The sequence below is a fragment of the Aythya marila genome (genome assembly GCF_965140915.1).
Source record: "Aythya marila genome assembly, chromosome: 12".
Classification (NCBI taxonomy): Eukaryota; Metazoa; Chordata; class Aves; order Anseriformes; family Anatidae; genus Aythya; species Aythya marila.
Genome location: NC_139053.1, coordinates 10,801,631 through 10,820,487, shown reverse-complemented (window position 1 = coordinate 10,820,487; position 18,857 = coordinate 10,801,631). Strand labels below are relative to the sequence as shown.

At 40.6% G+C, this 18,857-nt stretch overlaps 1 protein-coding gene across 1 annotated transcript in view; it reads left to right on the top strand.

Moving 5' to 3' along the window:
* Positions 1 to 651: 651 nt before the first annotated feature.
* The window catches only part of RHPN2 (rhophilin Rho GTPase binding protein 2), a 30,659-nt gene continuing 12,453 nt past the window's right edge, over positions 652 to 18,857 (top strand). The window contains 9 exon segments of the mRNA XM_082770005.1: positions 652 to 853; positions 855 to 918; positions 920 to 1,051; positions 10,275 to 10,390; positions 11,974 to 12,102; positions 15,068 to 15,143; positions 16,839 to 16,916; positions 17,594 to 17,718; positions 18,690 to 18,856. Coding sequence (XP_082626131.1) covers positions 684 to 853; positions 855 to 918; positions 920 to 1,051; positions 10,275 to 10,390; positions 11,974 to 12,102; positions 15,068 to 15,143; positions 16,839 to 16,916; positions 17,594 to 17,718; positions 18,690 to 18,856 — 1,057 coding nt within the window. The 5' untranslated portion in view covers positions 652 to 683.

Below are 18,857 nucleotides of genomic sequence, written 5' to 3'. Positions count from 1 at the left end.
ATAAGATATGTTCAGTAATAAGCTTTAAGTATTTTTCCTTTAAGTGCTAAAAGCCCACTTAACTCGGAAGGTTAGGCCTGGGTAGTGTCAGCAACCAATATTGGCCATTTCCTTACTTGAGCATCCAGTACAAACATTTGCAGAGCCGGTTGCTCAGCGGAAGATTTCGGAGACACGCTCTTTTCCCTGCGAACACCACACATTTTTGCAGTTCTGAGGTTGATTCCCCAGCGGTTTCCCAGCTTCGAGGCCAGCCCTGCCTCTCCCCCAGGTCACCGCTGCCCTTACCGGGGCCGGGACCCAGGGCCCTGCCACCTCCCCCTGGCGTTTGGGGTTCCTCCCGACCAAGGAGAGCTCCGGCCTCCCGGGGCCAGCTCCGCTGCTGTGGGGCCGAGCCCGCGCTGAGGGGCCAGCTCGCTGAGGCGACCCCCGCGCCCGGGAAGGCTCCGTGTGTGTGTGGACACGGCACATGGCCGACCCCCCGGGGGCTGCCGCCTAGCCCGGCGGTGAGGGGAGACCGGGGGGAAGCGGCGTGAGGCGAGCGGTGCCTTCGAGGCTCCCGGCCAGGCTCCGCCACGCTCCAGAGGAGCGCGAACAGCCGGAGGGGCCGGGGAGGAGCGCGGCGGAGGCGGTGCAGAGGGGCGCGGAGCACCCGCTCCCCCTCAGTCACTGTCCGGCCACGGATGAGGGACGCCTCACCCTACCCCTGCCGGGACGGGGGCTGCCGGGCCCCGTGGGCTGTGAGGGGGAAACGTGAAGAGAACGACCGTGCCACACCGGGGTTCTCCGTGCCGCGGCCGCCCGCCCAGAGAGCGGTGAGGGGCACCGCCGTGAGGCGGGGCAGCTCCTCCCCGCTGCCGGAGGTGGAGCCGGGCGGTGCCGTGGGGCAGCGCCGACATTTCCCGAAGGGTCGAGGCTCCCCCACAGCAGCGATCGCCTCCTCAGCAGCAGGAGTAGCAGCAACAGAGAGACTCGCCTGGAGATGACGGACGCCCTGCCGCCCCGCGGCTGCCAGGCGGCGGAGCCAGCGGAGGACAGCTACTTTCGGAAGGTGAGAGGCAGGCTGTGCCCTAGGGGGCTGGGGTGGCCGCCCCCCTGCGCACCCTTTAACACCCTCAGCACCCTCATCTCCTCAGGGCGCGGGCGGGCCGGGGTCACGGAGGGCGCCCGTGGGGTCCCTGCTGCCCGCCCCAGGATCTGAGGCGGCTTCACCGCCTCGGTGCCCGGCGCTCTCCCGCCTCCACAAAACGAGCCAAATTCCACCTGACTTTTTTTTTTTTTTTTTTTTTTTTTTTCTCCTCTCTCTCCCTTTCCTACGTGTTTTTCTGTTTGTTTCTCGCTACGTGTCCTCGCTAGCTCTCTTGTGTACCTGTAGGAAAGCTCACTGGAGTGAAGCAGTCAAGTTAACAGGCTCGTTAGGAAGTTTTTAATAAACATTTGCCCTAATTACTCTTCAGACTGACTGGGTTCTTTCGGCCCAGCAGCAGCCCCAGTACGCGAGGCCCCGGGGCAGGGGGGATGTGGGGGCGTTTTTGGTGGCACTTGTGTATTGGAGACCATAAACTGCTTATTCTGTGGGGAAAACAAAACGTGAACGGCTTATTGCCGTTCTCTTCTCACAGACATCAAACCCTGTGCTACGCTGCAGCTGCCGTCTGGATTACACCCTAGGGAGGCACATTTGCTTTGTTCTGCTGCCTCCTTCACAAAACGTTTGGCTTTTGCTCCCAGTAGTCCCTGTATTCATAAGCCTGCAAAGCTTAAGCAAACAGTATTGCCCTTTAGCAGAGGAACTGCTTGCAGCTGAAAAGGGCGAAGTTTTACTTGTGCCTGCCGTGCTGTGAGGAATCGGCACTGCCACATAAACAGCTAGGCAGACTGAAGCGAAACTTTGACCAAATCTTGTCTGGTTTCTTCACTTGAGTAATCCTACTATAATATATGGTGAGTAATCACTTAGTAGTCCACAGCACAAAATCATGAAGTGTGGCAAAGTTGTAATTATTTAGAGTTTTCACAGCTATACTTTCTAGAGTACTGGATGCCTGCGGGCTGCCTTGGTAGTAGGCATGTCAGTAGAACTTGACAGGTTTTTGTTAAGTTAGATACAAATTGTCTTTCCCACTTGTTCTTCCTGGTGGGGACAGGCTGCAGTTTAACAGTCACGTTGTGCTTTGTAAGTCGTAAGAGGAATATACCTGCTGTACTCAGACTGGCTGGAGGGCTGGGTCTTTCTTGATGACGTTATTGTACACTGGCGATAAGTTCAATGAAACAACATTAGGTCTGTGTAAACTTCATACGCTGAAAAGGTAAAAGGCTTTTCTAATATAAAAATACTGTATCCAAGATCAATTTTATATCTGTTTATGAACATCTTTCCCGCTTCTAGATCACTTGTCTTAAACCACTATAAAATGGGTATGAAACTGATGTTAAACCAATCTGGCTGAGCCAGAGTTGCAGTAGCACACTTTGTTTACTCTGTTAACTCAGGAGATCTTTGAAAGGCTCATCTAGCTCCTACATATCTTTAATACAGTTGCAAACTTCAGATCAAGCTAGATGCTCAAAGCCTTCTATCCCTAAAAGTTAAATGTAAACGGAAAACCAGTATTCCTTGTTATACATTAGTTGAATGGTCTCAAAGATCAGAGCTTCCATCCAGAAGAAAACAAACTAACTTTTAAAGAGGAAAAAAGCCTTCTGGAATGTTGTACAGATTTAAGCCGTGATCCAAGAAGTTACTTTGATAGAATTGCTCTTTAGACCTTACGTGTTCATTTGAATGGCATGCTAGATGACTTAATGTAACAAACTGATCGAACTGGTCATGTGTGTCCACAGGTTTCTCCCCCACCTCTCAAGAGCTCCTTCAGTGTTTTCCCTTCCCTTTTTAAAATCACACTACTTAGTTTCCCTGAAAGAACACCAGAATCATTGGTGAAGAATCACACTGGTTTCCAAGGCTGTTGCTTGTGTTTTGAGATTGAAAGATGCTTATTTAATTGATCTTTGTTCTATAAACTGTGGAGCAAGGTGAAACCACTTGCTTTGTATCAGTACTGCTCACAGAAGGGCTTCCAAATATTCTTTATGAAGTGTGGTTGTCTTCTATACTCTGCCAGATTATATGCAATGCAATTTTAACACTGAGAAATCTGAGTGAGTAGTTCGTATAATATATCAATTTGTTCTAGACTCTGATATTTTCTTGTGATGAATGAATTGATGTGGGAAGTATACTCAAAGTTTATATAGTACCCTTTTGTAGTCTTGAATACAACATACCAGAAAGTGACACTGAATATACCCAAGATGCAATATGTAAAAAAATTATTTCCTTAATTCTTGTTTAGCTTTTTTTCTGTAGGGAGGAGGTCCTGTAAAACTATGACTGGCTCTGTGTAAAGGGCAATGAGCAGAAATGTGGAAACAGAAATACAATCCTCCTTCCTGCTTTCGGACCTGTTGCCACACTAGAAAGTTAGTCTTGCTGTGACTCTGCCAGGTTTGTCTCAGATATGACGGTGGCAGCTTCTCCTGGCCACTCCCTGCACCATCCCTCAGGCTTCCTTTTACCGTTCTCCTGCAGTGACCTTTCTCCTCCTCTTACCCCATATTTGTGTTCTTTCTCTCTTTCCTCCCCATGGCAAAGGCCCCTCATCTTTCTATATGCAAATTGCAGTTTCCTCTTCTTCCTGAGGACTTCCCCACTTTTTTTTTAAATAGATCCCCTGTATGATTGCACACCTTGTTCTGTTAAAACTACGTATAACAGAACTCTGTCAATATTGCCCTTACTCCATTCCCCTTATAACACTCCTCAGAAAAAGAAGTTTCTTCAACTGTTTCATTAGTTGATTAGTGAGGGATTTTATTTTTTATTTATATATATTTTTAAATCCTTGCTGATGTCTTGGAGAGAATATGGCAAGGTGGTAGAGGTACCCTACTAGGGCTTTCCATTGGTTTTGGCTGTGACCCTGTGAATCGAGCATGCTTATGCCAGCCCTCCATTCATGTCCACTCCCTGTATTTCCTCCCATGCAAGAATCTCCGTGACCAGTAGAAAAGAGTGACAAAACTAATGATAAGAACAAAGAACAGCTTGTTTTAAAAGTAGAGCAAGGCATTCACATGGGAAGGATTTTTCAACAGACCAATAGTAATTAAAGCAGGTCTATCCTTGTGTGCTGTTTTGCTTACCTGAGATGCTGCTTGTACTTCTGGGAAGTCAGTCTTTAAGCTTTCCATAGTTCTGTGAATTGGTTGGCTGCTCAGACCTCTTCCTATTTTTTTTTTAGTTACTCTTGAGTTCTCATGGGAAAGACAATTCTGTTTTCCAAGCTGATGTCTGCTCCCCTCCCATGATTACAGCACCCCACTAAACCAGTATGGTACCACAAAGTAACCCAAAGAACAGGTCAATATACAAAACACAGGATGGTTCTAAAGCTGTGTTCACCTAGCCAGAGGATCCAACACTTGCATGGTGATCTTAGTAGGGTTTTACCAGTCCTGGGACTTTTCCTGTTGGCTTGGAGCAGAGGAAGGAAGAGATTTCTAGCAAGTTCTTTTTAATACATCTTTGCCACCTTGGTTTATTGCTTTATAACTCCTTATGCAGATTGTAACTTTTCAAATTTCCTGATCGGGAAGCTGCAATAGATAAGATAAAGCCTTAGTTCATTTTTCAGGCTTATGCTTTCTGTAGGTCTCCAGATACCTGCTGGTGGTACAGCACCGAGTGTCCCTTCTTCAGTGTGGTTGTTTTGGATAGCAGTAAATTGTGTTGCACGCAGGCAGAGCAGCTGGACAGCTAGCATAATAAATCTTTAGATGCTGGTCAGGTGAGCGGAGATGCTTGTTTTCTTCAACCTTTCTAAAGGTTTTGGCTTGGTCTGTGAGACTAGAAAATTGCCATCTAGACCAAACTAGTGATTCAGAAAGAAAGACAGTACATATTAGTCCTGCCTGCCAGGGGAAAGGGCTAAAAACAGAACACAGGCAGTTCTGTAAATAAAGCACCAGGCTGAAAAAGATGATAGGTATGGTAACCTGCTCGTGAGTCAGCACTTCCCTGATTAATCCTCTCTCCTTCCACTCCTTAGCTTTTGGGCTTTCTTCTGTAGGGTTTCCCCCTGCCCCGCTGTGCTTAATGGCTCAGTTTACCAACCTGCTGCACCTGTGCTTCCACTGGGCTGGAAGTCTGTAGTCATTAGTAGCCAGGCAACCATTAACATTAGCATTGACACAGGAATATTTATTTGTCTGTTTGTTCTCTTTCTACGTGTCTAGCAGGGACAGAAACAATGTTGTGATGATTCACGCGCCACTTCATGCCATGCCCTGACCGCTCATTGTATACAAATTCAAAAAACCTAAAACTGAAAGCAGACCTGCATGTGAGATAAGGAATCCTCTGAAATGTGGTTCATCAGGGGACAGACTTCTCTGACTGAATACTGACTTTTTTCCTGTCGATTAGTGAGTGGTGCAACAAGATACTATTGTACAGAAAATACGGATTTGGAACTTAATACAAAGATTAATTCTGAAAGTTTACATTAATAATTTGGCCAGGTACTTAGATCTGTAAAACAATTGCTTATGGTATGGGCTCCAGAAGACAAGATCTTCTTCACCCCTCTCCCCCTTATTTTAACCACAGATAAAAAACACCTACTACTGAAAGATTTGCAGTATATGGCTAAAACTTCAACAATGAACCAACAGAAATATGCAAAGAGCAACTTTAATTGTAGAAGATAGGATCACTTCTAAATTATTACGTATATTTCCTGAAGTCCTACTAGAAATACTAGTGTGAATTTATTTACCATGAACTCTATTGCAGCCAAGGAATTTACCTCCGTAAGTTAAGTCACATACACATTTAAATATCTGGAGGCTATGGCCATTTGCATACTCCACAGGGTTTTACAAGCAGCACAGGTTGCACTGGCTGGAAAGGAATGTTTTATTTTAAGGAAGAAGGCACACCCAGTTTCAACTCTGTGTCACCTTCAGACAGTACGCGGCTCATCTTAAAAGTTCAAACCACTGCTTCCACAAGTCATACTTATGCTAACTAAAGATGCTTCCTGTGATTGCTCATTGTTAGGCAAACACTCATGATTTTTGTTTGCATCACAACTGGGTATCTGACCTTATGCTTCTATTTTAGAAGTAACTCCTAGGCGTTCAAGTTTAATACAGGTATTTCTTTATTTGGGACCTGTGTTTTTGACAGCTGTTTTCCTTCCATGATAGTTTCCTTCCATCACCCCTAACCTCAGATAACCACAAAGATACTGCTTGTGCCCCGCAGACTGGGGGTCTGAAGGCTCTGTCAGGTGGGAGGTGAGCACTGGTTTCTTGCATAGAGGCAAGATGTTGTCCATTGACAGCTAACCGGGAGTACTTGACTGCAGGTTTGCCAGGCTACCCTTTCTGCTTCTGTGTAATCTGAAGAATAAAATCTTCCCCAAATCCCATGTGAGCCCTGAACAGTCCATCAGCTGCTTTCCAGCTCTGCATGACCTCCTGCTGTTAAGCAGGCTGTGCCTGGTCTGAGAGACAGCAAGTCGCACCGAGATCCCACAGGCATTCATAATGCAGCTGTTTGCCAAATAAGCACGTGTAGGACAATGTTTACAGGATTAAAAATAAAAACCAGTGGGATATCCAACCACCTAAGCTCAGGCATTAATTCTAACAACAGATGAGCAGGAATCCTATTAGAATCTGTCAGCACACTCCATTAATTAGTCAGAGGATTGCTATGAAACGTTGGCCCTGAATAGGCCAGCCTTCATCAGGAGATGCACGTTTGTTTGTTTAATATCAGTTTCTGTTTCTTCTGAGAATTTATCTAACTAGGTACATAAATAACAAATGTTAACGATCTGTAACTGTTGGTGTATGGGTCTTGCTTCTGAAAAAGAGGTATTAAAAACATACCAGATTCCTGATTCTGCAGCTCAACCAAGCAGGAAAAAGTAAAAGTAGCTAGCAAATTGAACTTCAGGTTTTTAAGAGCTTCTAGTTTTTCAGGAGCTAAGAACATTATTTAGACACTTCAAATACTTTGTGAAGTGTAGCTATACTTCGAGGGTGGGAGAAGGCTTTAAAACCGATAGCTTAGTTCATGATTTGAAATGTCTTTACAGGAAAGCTATTTTTCCAAAAACACATGCAATGAAAGCTTAAATCATACCCTATTATTGGTAACTTTCGCATCTTCATTAGCAATGAAAATTCTTTGTTGTTATTGAATGAATAATTTACAGATGGCGGATAATAAGGGTAAGATCCAGTTCACTCTCCAAGTTGTCTCGACTCTGCAAAGAAATAAACAGTAATTAAATGACCCATCTAGCATCCTGTTGACAAGAAGTGAAACAGTAGGTGTGGAAAATGCAGGGAAGGTTGGCTGCCAGCTGTTCTAATGTACATCATCATTCTTGGGGTTATGCAAACGTGAGCCAGCTGCAAACACTGGCTGAGAAAGGGACCTTCTACATGGAGGAAAACAAAAATCTGTCTCCGAAACAACACCTAAGTGCATGGAGTTGTGCTTCACACAAGGGGAAATCTTCAGATTGTCTTACTTGCCATAATGTTTCTTGCAGGTGTTGGTTATTTTCACTGTTCTGATGAGTAGCAGCCTGCATTGAGTTTTTTGGCAGCCTGATAACAATAGAGTTTAAGCCTGCACATGAACACAAACTAGCAGTGTCCCCATACTGTGTGCAGGAGAACTAAAAAGCACAATTTTCCAAAAGGTAAAATATGAGTTCCTTATTGGCCTTGAAGTGGATGGAGGTATATGCTTGCAGCAGGTGAGTCTATCCTGAAAATAGACTCCTCTGTCCCTGTGAAGCCTTTCATCAGGGAGACAAAAGTGCAGCACTTACAACCCACTGGGGTTGATATGGATACCTCAGTTTGTTAGCTCCTTCTCCTTTTAGTCCCCAGGGGATGTTTTTTGCATTAAAGCTTCACATGGAGATTAGTAGCTGGCCCCAAAATGAAGGGGAACATCTCTGCCCCTTTTGTTCTTAGCACAGAGTTTCAGGTCACTGCAGTTTTGCGCTCATTGTTCAGCTGGAGTCTGTTTAACTTCTGGGCTGGACCTTGATCAAATGTCCATGGAAATAAACAAAACACTTCTGCTGAGCTTTGTGGGCTTGCGAATCAGGCAGTTAATCTCTCTGAAAAAGTTTCCAGAAATAGTTGTAAAGGAGTATTTGAATGATGTCAGGAAACCTGTTTGGCATACAGAAAGGTAGGGGAGGTGTGGATAGAAGCTGTGGCTCCATAGAGAAAATGAAGACAAGGGTAGCATGATGATACATTTAGGAAGGATGCTTGGACTAAGCAGTTTGGGCAAGAAGCTGAAAGAAAACATCACAGACCTACACAGGTGTTTAAAGGTGAGAGGCCCAAGAATCAAGTATTCAAGCTGAATACAGGAAGCAAGATGAAATCATTGGCAAGGTTGAAATGAAAAATGGCATGGATAAAATGGAAGGGGAGAAGGCTTTGAACACCAGTACTGGAGAAATATCATACAATACAGAGTGAAGAAAAAGCAAAGCAGGAAGAACAGCAGCAGGCCAGAAGAAGTTACAGGCTAAGAGCAGAAAGCAATTTGTAGATACAAGACCATGTTGTACTTTTAAGTATGCCTAAGTATTACTCCTCCTAATCTGAGATAAATGAACAAGTTTGCTACACCTGCATGTACTCTCCAGTAAAAAGTTCATCTTCTCTGTGTTCTGTTTGCCACCAATGCATTCTCCACAAAGAGAGTATAGAGAGCACATCCAAGTTTCGGGCTTCTGCTGTAATTGGTCCTTCAGTGTAGAAACATTTCTGCGATGAGAGTAATCTAATGTGACATGTTTTTTCAAGTTATCTGGCAAACGATGCTTTGGAAGACGTTTACACGAGCTTCCTGTCATTTTACCTATTTATTAACAAACTTGTAAAACTAGGGATTTAAAATTAACAATATTAGGCTATAGGCTTTCTCAGATAAACTTGTGTAATCTGGATTGATCAGATCATTGCTCAATTGCCAGGTCAATTTGCCTTCACTTGCCAACCCAAATAAAGACTTGTTGATTAGAACTTCATGTTCTATTTAAATACTTGCTTTTGATGTACTGGTATGTCATTGCCCGACCACTCATAATTAGAGCTTGTTGAGAAACTTTTAAATGCTGTTAGGTCACAACCACATTCTTCTAGTCAAAATCCAAGAGGGAGGTCCAAAACTGCCTAATCTATTGGCTGGGGTACTTGTGGGAAAGCTTGAGTTGGACAGAGCTGAGCCTATTCTGTGTGTAGTGCGTGATCCAGCAGGACCCAGCTAAACTTGACACCCAGCAAGGCCACACAAAAGGGCATACTTCATTTAAGGGTAAACCTTAATAAAGAGTGATCTTACTTCAGAATCAGTAGTTAAGGCTGTAGGGATGTGCTGGTTGGCTGTGATGAGTATTAATGTTCAAAGACAGAAGCCTTTTTAAAAGAAGGGGGGAGCAGAGGCAAAGAGGAAAAAACAAAAAAAAATGACAACAGTGGAACTGAAACTTCTGTTTAAAAAAAAAAAAAAAAGTGTTAAGAATGTGTTCCTCTCAAACAAAGTCAGACAAACATGCAATCCTATTCATCTGTAATAGTTTTATCTTATCATTGCTCACTGGAATACAAAGGTTTGAGCACCAGAAGGAACAAGAACAGAGATTCTTAGAAAAATTCTTAAATGTGTGAGCTGTGGTGCTACATATCCTACTTTCTGATAAATTTGTATTTCAAGGCTTTATCTCTTGGTATGAAACTCAGATATTTCACAAAGGTTAAGAGGAGCATTACTAAGATTTATTGCCTTGTCAGATTTTTTTTTTTGTTGTTTTAATGAACTGTAGGAATTTAATAGCACTTTGTCAAATTCAGTTGTAATTGGACAATAGCTTCAGAAGATTTTTAGGGGAGAACAGACTGGCTCAAAGATGTGCATAAGCCTTAAACCAGATATTTTCAGCCTGTAATTTAGTGTCACGTGCTTTGATCATGGCGTCTCTTTTGTTTTTTAATAAGATTGAGAAAAGAAATACTGTCAAAACAATCATTCGTTACTGATGTTAGTGTAGGTAACTGGTATTCATACAGAACCCATGCCATTAAAGTTCTTTCAAATACAGCATTACTCACTTGTCAGAATCCTGTAACGACAACAAAACTTGTTTCCTTTATTTCAGGGATGTAATCCTCTTGCTGAGACTGGTCGAAGCAAACTACAAAACCAAAGAGCTGTCTTAAACCAACAGATCTTGAGAGCAGTAAGAATGAGAGCTGGTGCTGAAAATCTTTTACGGTATGTGCCATCGCTTCCTAGTTCTCTGGCCTAAACAGCAAAATGATTTCTTTAATTATTATTAATCTTTTTTTGGTGAGGAGAGAGGGGAGATGAATGACTGCTGGATGCTTTGTGAATATTCCTGCACTAACTCTGTTGAGTTACTGCCTGCTATAAAGTGTGCTTTCAAAGCTGCTGTGTTGCAGCATACAGGCTGAATGTTAGACTTACTGTAACTATCTTTCTTGCTTTGTTTGGTCAACTTTATTGCTAGTAATAATGGCAAGTGAACCTTGTCAAGAGCAATATAGCCATATTAGAGATGTTTACCTGGACAGAATATTGGGGTTTCTGGGAAAGATACTAGAATCCCTGCTGTGGATGGTGGTAAGCTAGCCCAAACATTGAGCCTCAATAACATCATAATTAAATTGCAGCTATCATCAAAGCTTGGCCATCTATTTATGTGGTGCTCAAGATTCACTCAATTCTGTATTTACATCCAGCGTGGGTTATGCAGGCAGCAAATTTTAACACTGCTTAATCTAAGCAATCTCAGGAATCCAGTGAAGTTCAATATGGAAAACATACAGATAATGTATATTTAAAATATGAAGTACAAGCTTAGAATTGTAGCCTTGGGATATGCAGTTCTTCACCCAGATGCTCAGCAAAACTGAAGGATGTGCCCAGTAGAGCCAGATGTATGAGAAGATTATTCATAAATATTTATGGAGGTTAATTTTAACTTAAAGGTAAAGACAAAATGCTGCAAATTAGACAACAAAAAACTTGCTTTTTATCTCAAACTCACATCTGTGTTTATTGGTAATAGTTTAAGTTTCTTGTAAACAGTAATACTGTATGGAGAATCGGGTTAGAAATAGGCGTATAATGTCCTGAAACATGCAAATAGCAAATCACGCAGAAATGCTCTGGGGCTTGTATTAATACCTGCAGTGCTAGCAGTTCAAGAAGTTATAATGTAAATATATAGATGGCAAAGGAAACAAATTAAAAAATCCTATTTGCTTCAGGAAAAAAAAAAAAAAAGAATTATAGAGAAAATCATATTGTGTTACAAAGAAACTTTTCTACCTGTATACTTGGCTGTAAAACATTCTGTAATAACTGTTTTATGTAAACCTTGTTTTCTTTATTGTTAAGATCAGAAGTCTCAGCAGATCATTACTTAGTTAAACAAAGTGGGAAAGTCTCTTTTGAAAAAATATTTCCGGATTCTCCTCCCCACCCTAATATCTTATAGGAAGAGACTGCATAATCCTAAAACGGGATAGTGATTCTGTTTAAAATGCTTTATTGTTACTGATTAATATATCTGAAAAAGAAATTGAGCCTTAATCTCACAAAAAAATAGCACATGAAAAATCTTCTAGGTGTCTGCATGCTATTAGCTGGAAACTATCTTTCTCTGTTGACAGTAACACTAATAAATTTTGAAACATGAGGTCTTGTATCATCTCTTAAGGGGATAAAAAAAAAAAATCTTAAAAATGTTGAGAATGCTAGCAAGGGGGTCAGCAAAGCTTTCATACAAAACCTGTTTCTCAGCAATAAAAAAAAATCACTTCTTTCTGCAGGGCTACCACCAACAACAAAGTACGAGAACAGGTACTACTGGAACTAAGTTTTGTAAACTCGGACCTGCAGATCTTAAAGGAGGAATTAGAAGGACTCAACATCTCAGTAGAAGTTTATCAAAATACAGAGTAAGTTTAAAACTAAGTTACTCAATTATTAACAGATCTTCTATTTGACAGTGGAAATAAAACTGTTTCTAGATTATTGTGAATGCTGGACAATAATTACCTGAAAGAACAGAGAACTTGATAGGAAGAGAACATACTTGATAGTAGATTTGTTGACTAAGGGCTAGTCTGCATATTTGTCTTTCACTTGAGAAAGGTATGTGCCACTAATCCTTAGATACGGAGTTCCTTCGTGGAGGGGAATATTGTAAGAATTGAAAGGCCTTGGGGCATTATGGAGAAACACACAACGCCTAGTAGAATTTGAAGTACTAGGATGGCCAACTGGTTCACAGCGTTCTGGAGTGAGCAAACCTAGTTGCACCTATCTGTTCTCAAAGGCATACAACAGCCCTCTCTTTACCTAGAGGATAAAGGAACAACACTGCTTTGGAGCTCAAAGTAGACTTGAGATAATCCTTAAGGTGCGCGTTACAGTGATAGAAAGATATAAATTAGAGGACTAAAACACAAATGTGTAATAGATGAAGTTGGAATTGCTCCAAGATGTTATTTCAACTTGAAAAAGCACACAAAACTTCAAATTGCATTGGACTTCCCAAATATGAAACTTTAACTTCAAAGTTTATTCACTGTCTGAATACTGCAAAGATTTCTCTATAGGTACATGTTTTGCTGCTTCTAAAACTGAATTTCTGATATTTGATTAACATTAGCAGCTCAAGATGTAAACTAAAGTGCTTCGTGGGAGGGGGGTATAATTTTAGATCCTTCTTAGCACTGTTTTTGGTAAGGTTTTAACTTGTGGGTAGACTACAAGGAAGCCTGAATGCACAGGGACTAAGCATGTTTCCAGTGGGGTACGTTTCCAATATATGCTGTCCCACTGCAAAATATCTTATGTTTTATTTTTTTTCTCGGAAGAAACTTGTGCCAAAGTTCCTACCATGACAATTCTCTATACGATGAGATAATTATCTTTTTGTTGTTGTTCAAAATCTTACTGGTCTTCATAGGTGGATGTGAGCATAGGGAGCAGCAATGAAAGATATGGCTATGCTAATAAGAGTGAGACTCCAGCAATGCCAGTCCTTCTAGTTAAATATTTGAAGTATCTGGATTCTCAGTGAAGGACGAGCAGTAGGTCAGGCCCCAAGGCATGCAGAAGCCTTGTGGCTGGGCAGCAGTATGCTTTTTCTTCTCTCCCGATCCCTTCCCATTCTGAGTTTTGCATTTTTGCCACTGTGATGCTGTACATTTGAAGCTCTAGATGCTTTTTATATGTCATCCACTAAAATAACCCACTCACTCTGTACCCGCTCACCAGCCTTTAATAGCAAATAGCCATTAATAGCTACCACCTGAATCCATTGTGTACAGTCCTCAACATGAGGTCACACCCACATCACTAGGTTACAGTTTATTGTATTGCACTGGTCTGAAGGGCTGGTCTTCCCGCTTATTGCGCACGTCTTGGCTGCATTGAGCAGCATGACACCACTTCTGCTCCGACTTGGAAATGCAGGACCGCCTCCCTAACTGTCCAATGCCTCCATGATGTAATCCGTGCTGACTCCATGGGTGTGGGGCCCCTAGGAAACTTGAAAAATAGAAATGCCTCTGCGTAACAAATGCCAGCGTCTACAGGAACTGTGGGCAGCATTAGAATTCATTAAATCAGTAAGGCAGGATTTTGCTTACATGTGTCTCACTTCCTTCCGAGGGAAAAAATCTGGATACAAAGTGATGTAAAAGGGTTGTGGTTTCTTCCAAAAGCCTCATCAGGAATAAAATAATTTTCACTGCCTGCGGTGGTGTTTTTGTTCTGTACCCTGGAAGCCCCTTCCAAGCTAGCAGAGCCACTTTCTGGATCATGCAAACCAGTTTTAGCACTCTTCCACTGCTAAGGAAGCTGCGTTGTTACTCCTACCTTCCCCAGATAGAATTTTCTCCACTGAGAAAGTGATTTTGCTGGTTCTGCTGATAAGACCATAGATGAATCACACCCGTGCCATTTTGTAGCTGGTAGTGATATACTCCGAATAATGACTATGCAGTGAATCAGCTTGCAGGAAAATGGAAAATATCAGATAAAACTCATAATTGCCAGATACTAATCCATTAAACCTACTAAGCAAACTACGCACCTGGAAGCAATCCTGATCTAACTCTGATCTCTCTTTTTTATAATAGGGTAATATAGAGGAAGAGCAATATAAGTAGCTTTCATACTGAAGGATTAATGGTATTTTTTTTCACTTTTTAATTAAATGATAAGAGTCCCATTAGCTAGTGTTGTTTACTAGTGTGATATGGGTTTAAGTCCATAATATAGACGTGTATTCTCTTGAGGATTAGATTATTATTTTTTATATCACAGTTCTCATCATTATCACCCTTTGATGTTTTATGGTTTGAGTTGTACACAAGGTTAACACCTTGTTTTGTCTCAGTAGTTCTCAAACTTCCTAGTCTTAGACCTTTCCCTGTTAAAGTTGGTACACTTTGGCCCCACTTTTCCCTGTTAGACACATCACTTCTACATAGAAAAACATTGTTAACATGTAATTATCAATAATTATCATCAGTATTTTACAGTAACTCTTACCGTGGCAGATGTCCTAGCAGTTGTGGAGCTGTTTCTTGCACGTATAACTTGTGCAGGTGTTTAAAGGTAGAGCTAAGTTTCAGTAAGCCAGCTTTTGAAAGTCTTGTTTTCTTTTCTTAGGGAAAAAATAGTCTCAAATGAAAAAGGCACAGACAAATAATTTTCCTCACTCTCATCTCTAGTACTCCCAGGCTACTAAGCAGACTTTCTTGGAAAGGAAGGACCTGTTCTAAACTATATAAGTTTTACCTGAGCACCCATCAGCATACTAGTTTTCTGTCATCAAATGAAACAGAAATAATCATTGACAGACAAATATAAAACTAAGATTTCTGAATCTTTTAATCTTTTCCACAGAGAGACTTTCAGCATTCCCTTGGTACCTCTTGGCCTGAAGGAAACCAAAGAAGTAGACTTTACACTCCCCCTCAAGGTAAATTTCAGAGATACATTTCAGAATACTTAACAGAATTTGCATTTTAAATTTGTTTGAAGAAGTAGGAGTAACTTATGTACAAAATATTTTTTGCTGTATTTGTCCTAGAACTGTGATCACAGTGTGTTTAAAAATTACCCAGTAATTACTTGGGTTGTTGCCCTGCTCTGTGCCTTAATTTACATTCCAGTGTAAAGAGAACTGGGCCTGCTTTCTCCTGGTGTGCTTAGCAGAGATGAAGATTTTAGTGTTTGTGCCATGCTTCACATTTACTAAGCACTACATACTTGAAGTGAAGCAGATCTGCCTTGTTAAGAAGCTGTTACAGTTTAAACAGCATGACAAATAATTTAGTATAATTTTATTCTCGGCCTGCGGTGGAACTATAGGATGGTTTGGTCCCTTTATGGATATTTGGCTTATCTGTCCTCAGTTTTAGATTTGTTTTTGATTCTTCAAGGGACAAGCAATAGTTAAAATATGCTGTACAGGAGCACTAGGTGTTTTATCTTGGGTGGAGTTGAAGGGGGAAGATGGGTTTAAACTGAGAATAATCTTTGGGCTTTCAGGGGAAGCTACAAGTAACATTTGGAATTAGTTACGTAAAATGTTACTCAAATTGCAAAACAAACATAAAACTTCACTTTTCCTTCTGGACTTGGCAAGTTCAAAGATTGAATGTGATACCATTCCATTCAATATTTATTACTGAAATCAGTATTCAATATTTATTTATGGCTGTTCCATTCAATATTTATTTCTAACCCCCATGTTACAGCTTCCTTGGCCTTCATGTCCATATTTTCCTCTTTATGATAGCACCTGAAATAATGTATCTAAATAGGACAAGGAGTCAGAAGATGTTATAAGAAATCCCACTTTAGAGACAGTATAGTTACATGAATTAAAATGAGCATAAATAATAAAAGAATCAAAATTCCTTCTATAGTTTTTGGTTCCAATAAGATTACAACTGATTACTACTCTAAGTGTAAAGGAAATAGTAATAAAGATTTTACTGAGCACAACGGAATGATACTCCAGTTTGTGCTAGCCAAGCTAGCTCAGTTGAAAAGCAGAGCTGCAGCGTTATTACCACTTGTTTGTGGGCTAATATGCCTTGCCACCTTCTCTACTTTGGGCCTTTCTGTGTATTGTGCGATGTGTTATTGAACCTCATGGCAAACTGTCTTTTATTATCATCATAGAAGTTGTCTCTGCTTTTACATCTGTAGGTTAATCTTGATGGCCAGATTATACTACCACTTATGCTATTGTAACTGTGCTAATTTCAGTGGAATTGCACTACTATAGCTGACAAGAATTTGGCAGCCTCTTTCTGTTAACAAGTTTTTATGGTCACTTTATTCCCTTGTTATTTGAGATAACAGGGTTCATTTATCCCTTTCAAAATCATTAAGTGTTGTTGTTTTAAAACTCAATGGAGTTGATATAATAGGTGTTTGGTACCTTTACACCAGACTTAAATTTGGGTTTTTCTCTCAATTAAATTATTAGTTCTGCTGTCTTTTTGAAGTCTCATCACTCACTATATGTTGCCATACTATTGACTGGAGGAGACTAGAAAATGTGCAGTTCAGGACTGAACCAATTTTGTACTGTTGGGAACTGCAGGGAAAAATAATGAATAGCTTAGCTGAATTTTATCTGTTCAAATATTTTATTTTTTAGGATTTTATTCTGGAACATTATAGTGAAGACAGTTCCGAGTATGAAGACGAAATAGCAGATCTCATGGATCTCAGACAAGTAAGTTGGAGTATGGCATAATGAGATTTTTTTTCATGAGATCTTTTAATCTAAAGTTACAAATATTAACATTTGTGTAGAATCGGCATATGTCACTGTTACTTATGACTTATTATATTCTTACTGACTTAATTTCTGAGATATAGAACATGAATCTCCATTTTCTAAGAGTTTCACAATCTGAGTAAAGAACAAGTGAGAAAAGAATGAATTTATGCAAAGTGGTTGAGCTATTGACACAGCTTTGTAAATCCCAGCTTATCTATTCTTTTCACTTGAAGTATTGTAAATTTAGTAGGAAGAGTGTTCAAATGAGTGCATCTCACAAAGAACTGCAGTCAAATGGTGATTATTTCTAACTACTGTTTCCAGTATTATATTAGAAACAAAATTTCTTTGTAGCTTTCATAAAATGCTTGCAACCTTTGTTTAATTAAGTCTGAGACTCACAAACCAGGACCCTTTTTCTTCCATAAAAGTTATGTGCTACTTCTGTGTAGCTGAAAAACTCTTTTTTTTGGAGTACATCCATATGGTCTTAAGCTTAGTGTTCTCGCATTCCACACGTTTCTATGAAATGCAGAAGTCCAGAGGAAGTAGAGCTTTATCCTGGGTGTTGCAGTATTCATCCTGTAACTCAACAGAATAGACTTAATTTTAACCTGTTGTATTTTAAGGCTTGCCGCACTCCTAGCCGAGATGAAGCTGGCATTGAGATGTTGATAAGCTATTTCCTTCAACTTGGTTATGTAGAAAACAGATTCTTCCCACCTACCAGGCACATGGGAATTTTATTTACGTGGTAAGTGTGGAGGTTTTTTTTTTTTTTTTTTTTTTTTTTTTTTTTAAAGAACACGGTTAATCTTTAACTTGTCTCCTGTTTAATTTGAAACATGTCTGTGCTTCTCTCGCCCCCCCATCCCAGTGTGCATTGTCAATAGTGGTTGGTGGTTTTGTGCTGTGTTTGTTTTGTTTTGTTTGTTTTTTGGTATTAAGTGTAAACCTGAATACAATACGTTAGCCCTTTTCATACTTAGGATGAAGCTATTGTCTGAGTTATGTTTTGGGCTACAGGTCTGCACAAGGGAAAAAGGGGGCAAAAAATCATTTCGGACAACTGTAGATGTTTCCTGGACTCTGAACTTTGTTGCTTGAAGCAGATGGGGAATGGGTCAGACACTCCTTTGGTTTCTTGAGTATCTGGCCCTGGAAAGAAGAATGATGTAATTTATTATAGTGTAGTGTTTACTACACTTACGAGCAAGGATGATGGACTCTGAATTCAGAATTTTGATTTTTGTGATTGAAAAAAATGAGAACTATGATACAAGCAAGAAGATTGTTAATAGTCATAACTGCAAAAAGGAACTTTAAAATACAAGTTATATAGGGTCAGAATATAAGGGCCAATAGTTAATCTGTGGCAACAGCTAATAGTGCGTGCCTGATTAAAAAGTACAGGAACATAGCAAGCACGTAGGAATACTTCCCCAGGATGCTCTCAGCCTCAGTAATGTTTTATAGGCACTTACTAATATGCTTCTGGAGGCATTGCTTTAAAACCTGAAAACTAAGTCTTAAAACCATTCTGTAGTTTGCAGCACCTAAATTGTCATTGCAATACATAATGGTGTTTCTAATCACCTTTATTTTTACTGTAGCAGAACAATTATTAAGAATGACACTGTTCTTTTGGAAAAACTGAATGAAAATATCTGTAGTTTCAATGGGTTCTGCACATCTTAACACTTAGTCTAATGTTTGTTTCCAAAGGTATGATTCTTTCACAGGTGTTCCTGTATGTCAGCAAAATCTGTTGCTTGAAAAAGCTAGCATTTTGTTTAATATTGGAGCCCTCTATACCCAGATTGGAACAAGATGCAATCGTCAGACCCAAAATGGGCTTGAAAATGCTGTTGATGCTTTTCAGAGAGCTGCAGG